This window comes from Austrofundulus limnaeus, unplaced genomic scaffold, assembly GCF_001266775.1.
Source record: "Austrofundulus limnaeus strain Quisiro unplaced genomic scaffold, Austrofundulus_limnaeus-1.0 Scaffold44, whole genome shotgun sequence".
In the NCBI taxonomy this organism is placed as follows: Eukaryota; Metazoa; Chordata; class Actinopteri; order Cyprinodontiformes; family Rivulidae; genus Austrofundulus; species Austrofundulus limnaeus.
The window spans coordinates 1,488,483-1,502,155 of NW_013952446.1; the positions used below are offsets into that span (position 1 = coordinate 1,488,483).

At 38.0% G+C, this 13,673-nt stretch overlaps 1 protein-coding gene across 1 annotated transcript in view; it reads right to left on the minus strand.

Annotated features, from left to right (window-relative positions):
- fam13a (family with sequence similarity 13 member A) overlaps nucleotides 1-11,892 on the minus strand; it is a gene marked incomplete in the record, with an annotated part of 58,550 nt that extends 46,658 nt beyond the window's left edge. Inside the window, 7 exon segments of the mRNA XM_014007789.1 lie at nucleotides 627-713; nucleotides 1,234-1,317; nucleotides 2,995-3,133; nucleotides 4,417-4,594; nucleotides 6,054-6,263; nucleotides 8,112-8,307; nucleotides 11,631-11,892. Of these exon segments, the coding sequence (XP_013863243.1) occupies nucleotides 627-713; nucleotides 1,234-1,317; nucleotides 2,995-3,133; nucleotides 4,417-4,594; nucleotides 6,054-6,263; nucleotides 8,112-8,307; nucleotides 11,631-11,657 (921 nt within the window).
- Nucleotides 11,893-13,673: the final 1,781 nt, after the last annotated feature.

Consider the following 13,673-nt stretch of genomic DNA (forward strand, 5'->3'; position numbering starts at 1 on the left):
GAATGCTGGTTCAACATTTACACCAATGTTGTTCTTTTTTTAGATTTTTCTGACCACTTTAAGCACAGTTTTTGCTGTATAAATACATTACAATCTCCAAATCTGCCTTTTAAACAACATCTAATCATTTCAGCAGGGCCTGAAGCACAAGCTGATCATTGAGAAGCTACACGCATTATCTGTTTGTATGAGTAATAAATAATATAAACTCATATAGAGCTAGTTTTGTGGCCCATGTCCTCTAGTTTCAAACCACACACAGTTTCTAAATTTAATACCAGAGGTAATTTTCTAAAACCTGATCAGAAATTTCCTAATTCATTTGCACTCAAATCTGTGACTAAATGCCGTGTTTGTGGCAGGGCTCAACTGCAGAAACACAAAACCAGTTTTAAAACATGAACTGAAGCTCGTGTTTGGCTCTTTCTTCAAATAATCATGCTGTTGTTTCTGGAGCGACGGCCTTCATCACATCATGTGACCAAAGCAGAGAGGCCACGAGCTGCAGAGAGATGACCTCAGACTAATCAGCTACAGAAACACAACGGCTCAGGAAGCTGCCCCAATTCAAGACAAAAAAAACAAAAAAACAACAACAACAGGAAACTAACAGTTCTTTTCTGTACCTTCATTTGCCTTGTCTTTGTCTTCGTGGTGTTCGAGGAAGAGGAGCTCACAAGCTCAGTGTTTTCTGGTGAACATTGTCGTCTAGTCTTTAAATACGAAGAAAACAAAACAAAAGAAAACATTACAGAATCAATCAAATCTTTCTCAATTTTTCCCACAAATTCTAACTTAAAAAATTCAACATCTCCAAAAACAATTACCTAAAAAAAATCTTATAACGGTTATGGTATTAGCTGTGCTTGTTGTAAACATATTAATAAGGCTAACGTTTCCTCCTGCTGAGGGACTTTAAAGATTATGTCGTAAATGCCAGTCATCTGACTCTGATAACATCATTAAGCTCACAGAAACCATCTCAGACTCCCACTGAACTGAACTGGCTTTGGGATGTAGGGAAAAAAAAGAAAGAAAAATCCAAACATGTCCATGTCCTGTTAGTCACATCATCCAGGTCACATGTCAGGTATTTAAAAACATGGACCGGGTCAGAGAATTTCAAAGGTCAATGAAAATCATCCAGGGCTTAAACAACAAAGCTGCTTCACTCTGCAGGCAGGCTGACACATGAGGTACGAGTTAGTTACACACAACTCTACAAATACGTACCTGTATTTCTGGAAGTGATGTGTTTGCATCGAGATGGCAGGATGACTTCGTTGTGTCTGCATCTGCTAAGTTAGACTTCTTAGACTATACGGAGCAAAAAGAGGACAGAAACATTTCACAGAGGAACAAAACAGCAACATATATTAAATAATACAGACTAACATGAACATTTATATACATTTTCCTTTTCCTTTAAACCTGAGATCCTCTAACACTGTGGGTTAAAATAGATTTAACATTAAAACACATAAACAAACACTGCTGCACACATCCTCCAGCAGTCACTGTTTATACGTATGACTGTGAGCTCAGACTGCAGAGCCTGTTTTATGTTCCAAGGCGTTATGAGGATGTTCAGCAGCGCAGGTCATGGATCTGTGTGTTCAGGTGTTGGTATGTGGGTGTAAAGGGGTTTTTTATTTGATATTTTTTTAGACTTACAAGATGTGGGTCAGTGGAGTCTCAGCGCTTCTATGAATATTCACAACATGGCCCAGAAAAAGTACAATGTGAGGAGCAGGACTATGGATTTCCAGAAAGTGTGTGATCCCTTTAAATATCCCTTTAGGACCAAGATGTGAATTGATCAAATTCACAATTAAAGGTTAGTTTTATGGTCAGATATATACCTGTGAGGTTAATTCTAGGGTAAATGGTCAGGTTTAGGATATAAAATGACCAGAAAATGAATGGAAGTCAATCCACGGTCTCCACAGGGATATAAAAACAAACGTGTGTGTGTGTGGTGAACACAGTGTCACACGGCTGACAAATGCTACATTTGATGTTACTGGAAAAAGTTTAAAAAAAAAGTCAGAACCAGAAGAGCTCAGACCTCAGACATGGGGCCTAATGATCAGATGAGTGATGTCATGTTTTATTCAATCAATGAATATTAAGGTGAGAAATACCACTGTAAAAGTGGAAAAGCAGAGAAATGTTTGGAATGTTGCTAGATTCTAATATAGATTGATAAAAGATGGGGGAGGGGGGTGAAGATTTTGCCTGTGTTTTCATATAATTGTCTTTTACCAAAATATCTCTTGAATTACTTCTAGGATTTTATTGCAGAAAGCAATCATTGGTTTAGATTTGTTCTAACAACTGGTTCAATCTGTTGGCAAATCTAAATCAGCCAAACTAACACAGTTAGTTCACACAAGGGATTTCTTCAAATGTGGATTGCCATTACAAATTCAAAAACCAAGAACTTCGTTTTGTTTTTGCCCCAACTGGACATGACTCACCGTTTTTCCTCAGCTCTTAAACTCTTTTTAAAAACGATGCAAGAAGTCAGACTAAATCCCTTGTTTTCTTTTCATAAACGCCGCATCCTAAACCAGAATCTATTCGAGCCTCTCCACGGCTGATACCACTGCTGTAGGTAGAAACGCACGCAGCAACAAGACGATACCAGGAAAACCAACAGAGCGGGGAAACCAGGAAATCAATATGAGACATCATTCTTTAGAGCAGCAAATAGAAACCAGCAACAACAGAGACAAACCTGCTCCCTGTGGAGAAACTGTTCCTGCAATGCTGTGATGGAAGATTGATATTATTATTCATTTTAGCTCCAAGTTATATAAGCCTTAAGTTATTAACCATCTTTCCTTCAGATGGATGGATAAAGAGAAGATCTTCATGTTTAAACTGCGTGGTCATAACAAGTGACTCGCAGCGATCTCAGCAGCTGGTCCTGGTCATCACGTTAAAACTATCTAAACATCAACGTTTGGCGCCGGCGCTTGCAAACAGCACCTTGACGGTTATGAGCCTCGGCCGTCCCTCCGGATCAGCGTCTGTCTCAAAGATGCGGCTGTAGTTCTGGATGAGTTTGCTCATGATCTTGTTGCAGATACTTTGATCCGTCACTGCTTGACAGCCAGGAGCTGTAACGCTGCAAAAAATTATAATAAAAAAAAAACATGACATTTGTTTGAACTGTTTACAGTGATGAGGTAGGAATCAAGCTGAGACTGTGCTGAACTGGAACTGGGATAATTAAATGAAAGGGTATCTCCATCTGCTCGTCTACCCTCCTATCAGCAGCAGGTCCGATGTTACTGAACAGCTGTGTGAGATGAACACTCAGCGGGCCTTACTGTAAGTCTAATTATATAATCTTTTCATATGCAGAGCCTACAGAGTGAAGGACAGGTTATACAGTATGAAAGGCCTCCTTCCAGAGAGACCCGATTGTGTTTCAATTTGCAGCTCCCAGCTGGAGCAAACCAGTTTACAACTGGATGCATCCACCAGTAACCAGCCTGCAGAACAGCACAGCTGCAGGTGGAAGGATATACTGTAGGTGGGATTTAAACCTAACAAAAACAGAAAAGAAGAGAACGGAAATAGATACTGGACAGAGGCATATCACTGCGTTGTTTGAACATGTAAAAACACAAGATTGATGCTATTTTTTTTTTTATTTAGTCTTCACTTAACATAAACTCCCATCTGGTGCTAATCCAGGATTTATTGTAATGCTTTAAATTTAAGAGTCAGACTGGAAAGAAATCAATTCATGGGACAAAAAATAAACAAAATAAAATTCCTCTTGAATTCTTGAGTTGTTCTGACTTAATCCAGTGTCCAATCTTGGTCCTCGAGGACCACTGTCCTGCATTTTGACTTGTTTCCCTGCTTCAACACACCTGATTCAGTGATTAAATGACCTCTTCAAGTCCTTCAGAAGCCTTTTCATAACAGAGTCATTCGAAACCTCTAAAACATGCAGGATAGTGGCCCTCAAGGATCAGGATTGGATACATGACCTAATGCTTTCATTGAAACGATGTCTAAGAACTACAGCGCCATCTGGTGGCCAAATGTTTTGACAAACCCCACAGATGTCTGAGGTGCTTCTAACAAACCTGTTTGTATCTTACTGTACAGATTGAATAAATGAAACTGATGTTTCATGTCTTTCAGAAAAGCTGAAAGAAATTTTAACGCTCTACTACTGATAAATTATCCATGAATGGTTATTGTGAAATTACAATAAAGATGTTAAATGTGCCAAACTTTAAAAATGACTGGCCCTATCAATCCTTAAAGAAATTTCACATTTCACGCTTTGCAATAAAATAATTTTACCTTTGAGAAACGACAGAGTAAACGTTCCCAAAAACAAGAAATCCCAGTGTGTTTAAAGCCGAACTTGAATTGTTCTGAACTCACTGAAAGACACTGGGTCCGAACACGGTGGCCAAGTTGAGCGCAGTCATGCGGTTTTCTTCGTGGTTTCTCTCCACGAGCGTCAGGAAGTGGCAGAGGTAACGCAGGAGGCTGTGGTGAACATCTGGCAACTGCTGGAGCAGATCTCTCAGAACCGACCAGGAACCATCATCTCCACATTCTGCAGAAAGAGAGAGAGAGAGAGAAAGAGAGAAAATAAAGGGATGCCACACTTTGGTTTTGTGTTTTGTTTGCACACTGTGTGACATTTGTAACCAGAAAACAGATGCAAAATTCTACCTGAATACATTTCTTTGTTTTGTTTTGCAACATTTTCATCTTACTCACATCTGTTCAGCATAAATTAGGTGACAAGAAATAAAATCAGTTCTAGAGTTTTATGTATTGAGACATTAAAAAATGAGGTTTAAGCGTTCAAAACCCTGACAAATTCCACTATGTCTTTATTTATTAAACAAAAATAAAGCCAAACTGGAAAAGCTATGAGTGAAGAACAAATTACTTCATTTCTGCTGCCAAAAGACTGAGGAATCTGGCAAAGACTGGATTGTGTCCCGATACGTAAAACACTACAGTTAAAAAAGGGTGACCTTCTTTTTCCAATTACTTTGCACTGAAATTGACAAGAACAATTTGACTTACTGTAAAACAGTTAAAAAATGTATAAATTCAAAATAAGTAATAAATTGCGGCCCATAAAGCAGTGATCTTGAGTTAATCTGACTCAGAATACAGTAACACTGAACAAAGAAGCTGGAAATATGTTGATGCTTTTAGTTGGGATAATTAACTGGGCCAGAGTTGGATAAACAGATATGACTGCTGATCCTGACTGAGTGACCTAAATGTTGTGAAGAGAAGGCGTGCCTTCATCACATGAGTGTAAATAAGTTTTACAGCTGAGTGGAGTCAAATTCTGTTCAAATTTGTGCAAATATTGTGTGTAGGCTATATTCCATTTTTGCAATCAAAAGTTAGATGTTAGAGCATAAAATTAAATAAATTAAATAAATAAAATAAAAAAAAATCATTACTAAAATTCTATTTTAGTAATTATTTTATTGATAGTAATGATTTTGATTATACTATTACTTAAATACCCATATTATAATGTTTTTAAGGAGTCCCTACTGATATAAAAAAATGCCACCAAAGTAGTTTTTTTCAGACCTTTAATTAAATGTTTTTTCTAATGCAGTTGTTGGACCACAGCCCTGAAACAGGAGGCAGATATTTATAGGAACTGTAAAAACTGAAGCCAAACAGTTCACTCCTCTGTCCCAAAACACACAGTGAAGAAGACTGAACGTGTGTGCAAACACTTCAACCTGCCAAATGACTCATTCTATGGTTCAGACCTGCCAATATCATCACCAGGAGGATGAGGTACAAAACCAGTTCCTTCATCTGCTCTGCCTCATGGAGACGACTGCACTGCTGGGAGTGAAGTTCAGCTCCATGAGCCAGTTGGAACCATGACCCAGATGTTTCACTAACATTGTGTGGCTGCAAATGTGTAAGAGTTGGATGATTCTTGCAGAGAAATCTGTAAACTAAACAAATCAGATAAAAGGTAGGAGCCCAGGTCTGTGTTTTTTTTATTTTATTTATAATTTTACCTTCATAGTGTCGTATTAGCTGCTGCTGCACTGTTGAGTCCACCAGGCCTCCAGGCAGCTCTCTGAGGTAGCATTTGAGCAAACTGGCCACAGTGCACAGGTCGGATTCAGTCAGCAAGTCCACACTGTCGCCCTTCTCCAGACGCAGTTTCAACGTCTCCACCTCACGAGCGTTCCCGTTTACTCTGAACAGACCCTCTTGATGCAGAGCTGCAGGAAAGACACACAGATGCTATTTAGTTACAAGCAACGCAGGTGGGACTACAAGCTGCACCTTCAGTTATTCAGTAAGACTGATTAGTCGTGATAAACCATATCCTTACGAGTGATGTTGCCATTTTACTATCACAGCAATAAATGAAACAGCAATAAAATTTGAATATTTTTCTGTTAAAGGTGTTCTTTCTTGCTAAAACTAAAGATGAGTAAATAAAAAAACAGATTTTTACTTTCCAAGAGTATCTCTCTTAGGTAAAGTTGTTACACTGTTCAGAGTTTTCATGCAAACTGAACATTTCTTGCTTTGCATTTTGGTCTTTGCAGGGTTTTTACAAAAAGTGCAGTTTGTGATCAAAACTTCTTACTTTAATGTGCATTCAGTTTTTTAGAGGAAAACCTATTTTATAAATCAGATAACAAAAAAATGTCCAGATTTAGAAGTACTGAGTTTTTTGTACATTTAGTTTTGTTCTATACAGTTTAAAAAGATGTTTGTCATTTAACAAAGATAGGTATTTGAAACTATAAACTACTCTAAACAAACACTGACAAGTGATATCCCTTGAAGTTCAGATGATGCTGAGGATATGTTTACTGGATAAAATACATGATGAACATAGAACTGTAAGAAAATATTAACCCTGAAAACCTAATAGTGAATCACCTAATTATACTGCGTGGTACTGACATCTAGTGGTCAAATAGCAACACTACAGGAAGTAAAGGGGGTCAATAGCTCAGTGGACTAAAAATATTTTTATTTTAACCAAATTAAACAGTGGACATCTAAAAAAATTTTTTTATGTATCACCAAGACTGAAATATTTTAAAAAATGGAATGTTTATGATTTCTGCTTTTTTTTTTGTTGTTTTGAAATATTTTTTGAACCTATAAAAAAACACTGAAATTTATTTTGTTTACTGTTCTTTAACCAGGCAAGTCCCGTCGAGATCTCAGATCTCTTTTTCAAGGGAGGCCTGGGCCTAAAGGCAACCTATTGTACATGTTTTTGTGTTGTGGGGGAAACTGGAGTACCCGGAGAAAACCCACTCAAGCACGAGGAGAACATAAAAACTACGCACAGAAAGACCCCAGGTCCGAACCGGGGATCAAACCCAGGACCTTCTTGCTGTGAGGCATCCATGCTAACCACTGAGCCATTGTGCTGCCCCCTTTTCTGTTTCATTTGCGAAACAGGAAGCAAAATGCCTGCAGTGCATTACCTTAGATTAAATATTTATGCAATAACAAAAGGTAAAACTAGAGCTGATATGGTTTCTGAGTTTTGTTTTTATATGTTTTTTTAGTATTAATCAGCACAGTTTTTTTTCTAATTCTGTTGGAATTTGTCTCCGTTTTCTTTTTAGCTTTAAGTCAAGCTCTGGCTTCCTCTGTTCAACGGTTATTTCCAATAGAAATAAACAATACAGCTCAGGGCTCATTGGGTATATATCGAGTTAGTAACATGTATATTTACCAGGCCAGGTTTGTCCCATGCAAGTACCATGTAAATACCTGGTATGTCTATAAATCTATAAATATTGAGCTGTATTATATGCTATTGGCATATTTCCCTCTTTTATGTTTTAATTTGCAAACCCAGCGTTGCTTACATGTAGTTTCTCCAGTTTTTAGTTCCCTGTTTAGTTTTACTCGCATAGATCACCGAATGAAACATAGTTACATAAACCCAGGAGGGAGTTGATTGGTTTTCATGTGAAAATTTGCTTATAGCAACAAAACAAAATAAAAAACACAAACTTTACAATTCTGCTGAATATATGCTGTACAGAACAAACTATGCAAACTATTGTTCATCATCTTTTTTTTCGCTTTACCATGCAAGCGAAGATGCTCCACCATCCTCCGCAGCACATGAGGCACCCCATCCTCCAGCAGGCCCTGCTCATGGAGCTCAAACAAGGACGCTCCAAAAAGCCTGGTGTGTCCGGCTGCCACGGCTCTGGATCTCAGGATGGGGATCTGCACCATCTTCTTCATGTCCTCTCGGACCTGCACGGCTGTCGTGCTGTGCTGCACAGAGAACAGGGAGCAGCAATGAGGCCTGCTTCAGGTCGGTGCGACACCTCCTGCACCTGCACTGTCACGCTCCGAGGACAGCTTGTGCTGAGAGTTGGAGGAAAGGGGAAGGGCTGACAGCTTGTGTTGCTAAGACAAATTTCAGGTTACCAGGTAACACCTTTGGTTAAAGGCAAGGACACACACACACCTCTACACATGGACATCTGGTGAGAGCTTACACTTCTTGAAGTAAAATTATGAGACATTATTTAAAGGTAATTAAAAAGGAGAAATTCTATTTTTGTTAATTATTTTAATATTATAATTTTTTGTGGTGTAACAAGCATTAAAACTTATTTGAACTAGTTAATAAACTGTAGAGTAATTTGCTATGTCACAAACTTTAAACCTAAACCTTTTCATTCAACGTCAGCCTCAAAAGGGTCTCCCTTTCAAAATAGTGGCATAGAGTAGAACAGGGCTATTCAACTAAATTGCTCTGGGGGCCACAGTTACTGCAGGCCGACAGCTGAGGGGCCGAACATCCAGCAATTAATGTTATTATGTAAATAAACCAAGTATTACAAAGATCTGTTACCTTTGAAATAGTTTATTTTTGCTGTATTTAATCATGAATACAACATACAGAACCCTATAAAAGTAGTGATAATAAAATTATATCTAAAAGAACACACTCTGCCTCATTTTTAACACAAATAATATTTTGACATCTCAGACTTGCCAAATTTTTAAACCAATTTTATTTTCAATTTCATAGTTTTACCTTCAACTGCTTGTAGTTTTAACTGTCTTGGGTGTTTATAGAAATGGCTTTTACCAGCTTGTAGCCACAATTCTGATGTTTCTGTAGACACCAAACATGTCTATGTTTAACTAAAAGAACTTATATTAATTAAAGTAGAAAACTGGGGGTTTGGGCTTAAGAAATGAATGAACCACTTGGCAGGCCGAACTTTGGTCACTCACAGGCCGGATGTGGCCCGCGGGCCACCAGTTGAATAGACCTGGAGTAGAATATCTCAAATAGTTTATATTTGAAAATGATTAAAAATATTTACTATGGTAAACTGTGAAGCACAGCACATAAAACGTGTAATAATTTACTCCGTCTAACATATGAAAGCAAACAGCATCTCGTCATAAAAACTCCCAAATTGAACATCTTCTGTCAGAGTAAACACACAAGTTCTCCACAAACATCACCCCCTTTTAGTCATAGGGGGAAAAATGCACATTAAACTGCAGAATAATGCTTATCTGTCTGTTTATTTAGTGCAAGTATCAAGATTCTGATCAGCTCGACAAAGAGACGCAGGTTTCAGCGCCTGCAGGAAGGAGGAAACGACTTCCTGCACTTCCAGTAACTGCAGACTGGGGAGTTTTACCTTTGGTAGCCATCGCAACTTTACCACGCGACACGCTGCCAGTCCATGGTTCATCACTTCAAACAAGTAGACTGACTAAATGATGAAACATTCTGGCAACATTTTAGTCTGTAATGAGTCTCCCTGTTCTTGAACAAGCTGGCAGAAGCTTCTTTTCTTTTGTTCCTCGGTGGGTTCGGTCGTGTGATGTCAGCTGGTTCAAACCCACCTAACAGATGGCACTGATGGCTTAAAGAGCCATAGTCTTTACCTTAGTGCTCCCACACTGTTAACACAGGGTTGTATTCAGAACACACGAACGCTTCTGCACAAAGGATAACGTGCACTAAAGGCGGCACAGCGGGGGGCAGGGGTTAGGGCTGTCGCCTTTGTGCAAAAAGGTTGCAGGTTTGCCTCCAGGCTTTAGGACTTCCTGGGAGTTTTTGCATGCTCTCCTGTGCCACAGACTAAAAGCATTCATGTTAGGTTAATTGGTAACTCTAAATTCAGAATCCGAATATCTTTATTGCCATTGTAACACAATGAAATGAAGAGTTCCCTAGTTTGTTCCCCTGTGTTGTCTGGATTTAAAAAGGCAAATAAAAGAAATGTGTAAAAATATTTACAAGATAGACTAAAATAAAGGAAAAGTCATGGGGCACTACACACTTTTAAGGGGTTATTGCACGATAATATTGAACCCTGTTCCACATACATTAACACTGCGGTGCTATGTTGCATTCAGGGTCCTGATGGTTGTGGTGTAAAAATAAATTGTTCCTAAGTGAAAGTGAGAGTTTGTCTTGTTTGTCTCTATTAGGCCCCGTGATGGACTTGTCCAGGGTAGATAAACAGCAGCTCCCTGTGACCCGGAAAGAAGCTGGTAAAAGAAACGTTTGGATGGATAACTTGGAGACAAACAGATCTTGTTCATCAACAGGCTAGAAGATAAACAGTTTCATGCTTTCATGGCTGCATGTCGACATGTTTAATCATCTACACTAACTTTTAACAAATGCAACAAACTCGCCTTCAGTTAAGCTCTTTCTTTGGAAAAAAGTTTTTAGTCTAATGATAAAAATATGCAGTTTGCCGCGTTTTAGTCAAATATAAACCATTTTCAGAGGTCATGAAAGCTCCTCTGTTGTTTTCCAGAACAATCTGCTGTGATTCACCCTTTGTAATGATGCTCATCCTTCTCTCCCTTCCCCCCATTTCAAAAACATTTCCACACATCATCTTCTGACATGTCGAAGAATTCCACTTCCATCTTTAACATTTCTGAGTGACCGCTGAGGAAGTTTAGGAGTTTAAGGGTTTTAGGTAAACAGTACTGGTGTGTCCATCTCATCATGTCTTGTCTTGTACAAGTTCATTTATGAATTGAATAGCAAGTCCTAGCATGCAACTTCCTCTCTCCGCCCCCCCTTTCAGTCCCATCTCCCTACAGTATGTGGGTGGCCTTTGAAGCAACTGGCACAAAACCAGCAGCTGCAGAACTCAGAGGGAACACCTAGAGAAAAAGTTAAATAAACAAAAAACTTTCAAATCAAAGTTGTGCAACTAGTGCTTATAAATGCTTTGTTTTGTTTTAAAATTGTACAAATGACATCACTGACAGACAGCATGACTCAGATTGGAAAAACGTGAAGCTAGGAAAGGATTTATCCCTCAATGCTTTTATTTTGAAAGAAAACATGACCGTGCTGCTGAGATACCAGGCAGTTGTTTTCTTTTTCAGAAAACATGTTTATTTTATTCCTGCTGAGCAAGCTTTACTTTACTTTTCATTTACAAAGAAGAAAACTTCCAGCACATGAGGGTAAAAACACATAGCAGTACAAACTCTCTACAACTTTTTATTTTATTATTATTATTATTATTATTATTATTATTATTATTTATCTCAGGCTGAAAAAGACATCTTTAGAGATCTAAGTTTTTACTCACACAGATGGCCAAAGCTCCAGCCCCCATTCTACCACTAAAGAAACTCCAGCAGAGGAGAAAATCTGCTGCTGTCCTCCTTCTTCCTCCTCCTCCCCCTATTCTCCTCACTCTGTTCCAGGACAAACGTTTGAAGCGGATCCAGTGGTGGGAATCTGTCCTCTCTTAATATTTTACCATTTGAACACTTCAAAACCACAACAAAGAGGTTCCAAGCAGGGCGAGAAAGGGAAGAATTTTTGTCAGTACCCGGCAGACCCCAGATTAGTCTCTGCCTTTTCCTCTCTGGTCTCCTCAATGAAACCTGAGTCGAGCTCTCTCATTGGCTATGCGGCCTGGTCATGTGACCGAGGGGCTAAAAATCCTAAACTAGTGGGTATAGGCTACTGCAGGTTTTCTTTGCACTCACCCGAGCGGACAAACTACAATTTTTTTTCTCTGTTATTTTCAGTCACTTGGGCTCTTTCTGTAGGTAAACAACCACATAATGTAGTTGGCATCCAGTCACAGATTTTGCTTCCAAATGTTTTATTTAAGGACACATGAACCAAAAAATATTTTGCAAACTACGTTTATTACTTTACTATTGATTTTGTCTCGTCTTTATGACTTTGTAGTTAGTACCTTCAAAGAACCTAAATTCACACACACAAAAACTATTTTAACATCAATAATTAATATTATTAATGATTAAATCTTGCAAGCTTTCAGCTTAAGACAAGACTTAGATTTGTTGTCTGATCTCCTGAAAAAGTGGCTGAAGTCCAAACAGAAGCTATGAAAGACTTTCAGAAAGCCAGGATAAACACTGATCAGGATTACTTAAAAAAAAACTCTTGCTCTTTGCTGGATAGACAGAAAACACACAAATGATATAAAATCATTAAAACCAGGAAATAAGTAAAAAAATAAACACCTCTGCACAATCCTCAACAAATGCTAGATTGTTATTTAATTTGTATTTAATATGTATTGTATATCTACATTTTGAATTGTTTATTATTTCTTCATATTGATGTATAAAAAACTGATCTCCGTTTAAAAAAGTGCACTTGAGTTGGAGAAGAAAAAACAATGATATTTCTAAACATTAAAATTACAAGTTTTCAAAACAATACTTACAATGTTGGAAAATATTTTCCTTTACATTGTAAATCTTTTCTAAACTGAGCACATAAATTAAGGAAATTTATGTTTGGTAGATTAGTTCTTTGTAGCAACAATATTTCTTGGCATTAAATCTGGCACCTGATTGGCAGCACCTGGAGGTACCTGAAGGTTGAACCAAGAGTCAGTAGCAACAGAAGATAAGCTGTTTGGCAGAAATGTGTTGGCAAAGATTTTGTTTGCAACTCGTACTCAGCTCTACGTATCCCACGAATGCATGTTCCTTAAAATGTTTGATCTACACGAACCACTGAAACCCATGTACAACCTTAACTTTATTGTCACACTCATCCATATGTGTTATATCAGTTTATTTTTCTGGTTCTTCTAACGGATGCACTTAAGATGAAAAAAAAAGAAAAAAGAAAAAAAGCCATTAGTTGTTTTTGTTAGAAAAATGTTTTATCATTATAATCAAAACATAACTCTGTTTCTGAAGATATAAACATGATATAAAACCATAAATGAATAGACTTTAAAAAGCTGTCAACGCAGACTGCCTCACGTTTTCATGTCACCTCGCCCTTTGTTTCATGTTTAAAGTATGTTTAAAGTTAGCCAGTAGATGGCGCCATAATACTTCAAAACATTGAACTACTGTATCCAAATATTAATGTAGTTCAGATCAACATCCTTAAACACAAGTCCTCTGGATGGGTTCTTCTCCTCCAAAAGACTCCTTCAGTCTTCACCTGAAACTCATGAGACTGAAGACGTCTCTTGGAGGAGGGCTGAAATGTTTAATTAAAGAACTCATTCAGAGGACTTAATTATTTTTTTGTTTTTGATTTTTCTACCTGGATTACGGAGATCCATCAGGATATAAACTCTGACATTATTCCATCTTGTTTTTTTTTTGACCAGCCCAGAGAAAAGGTG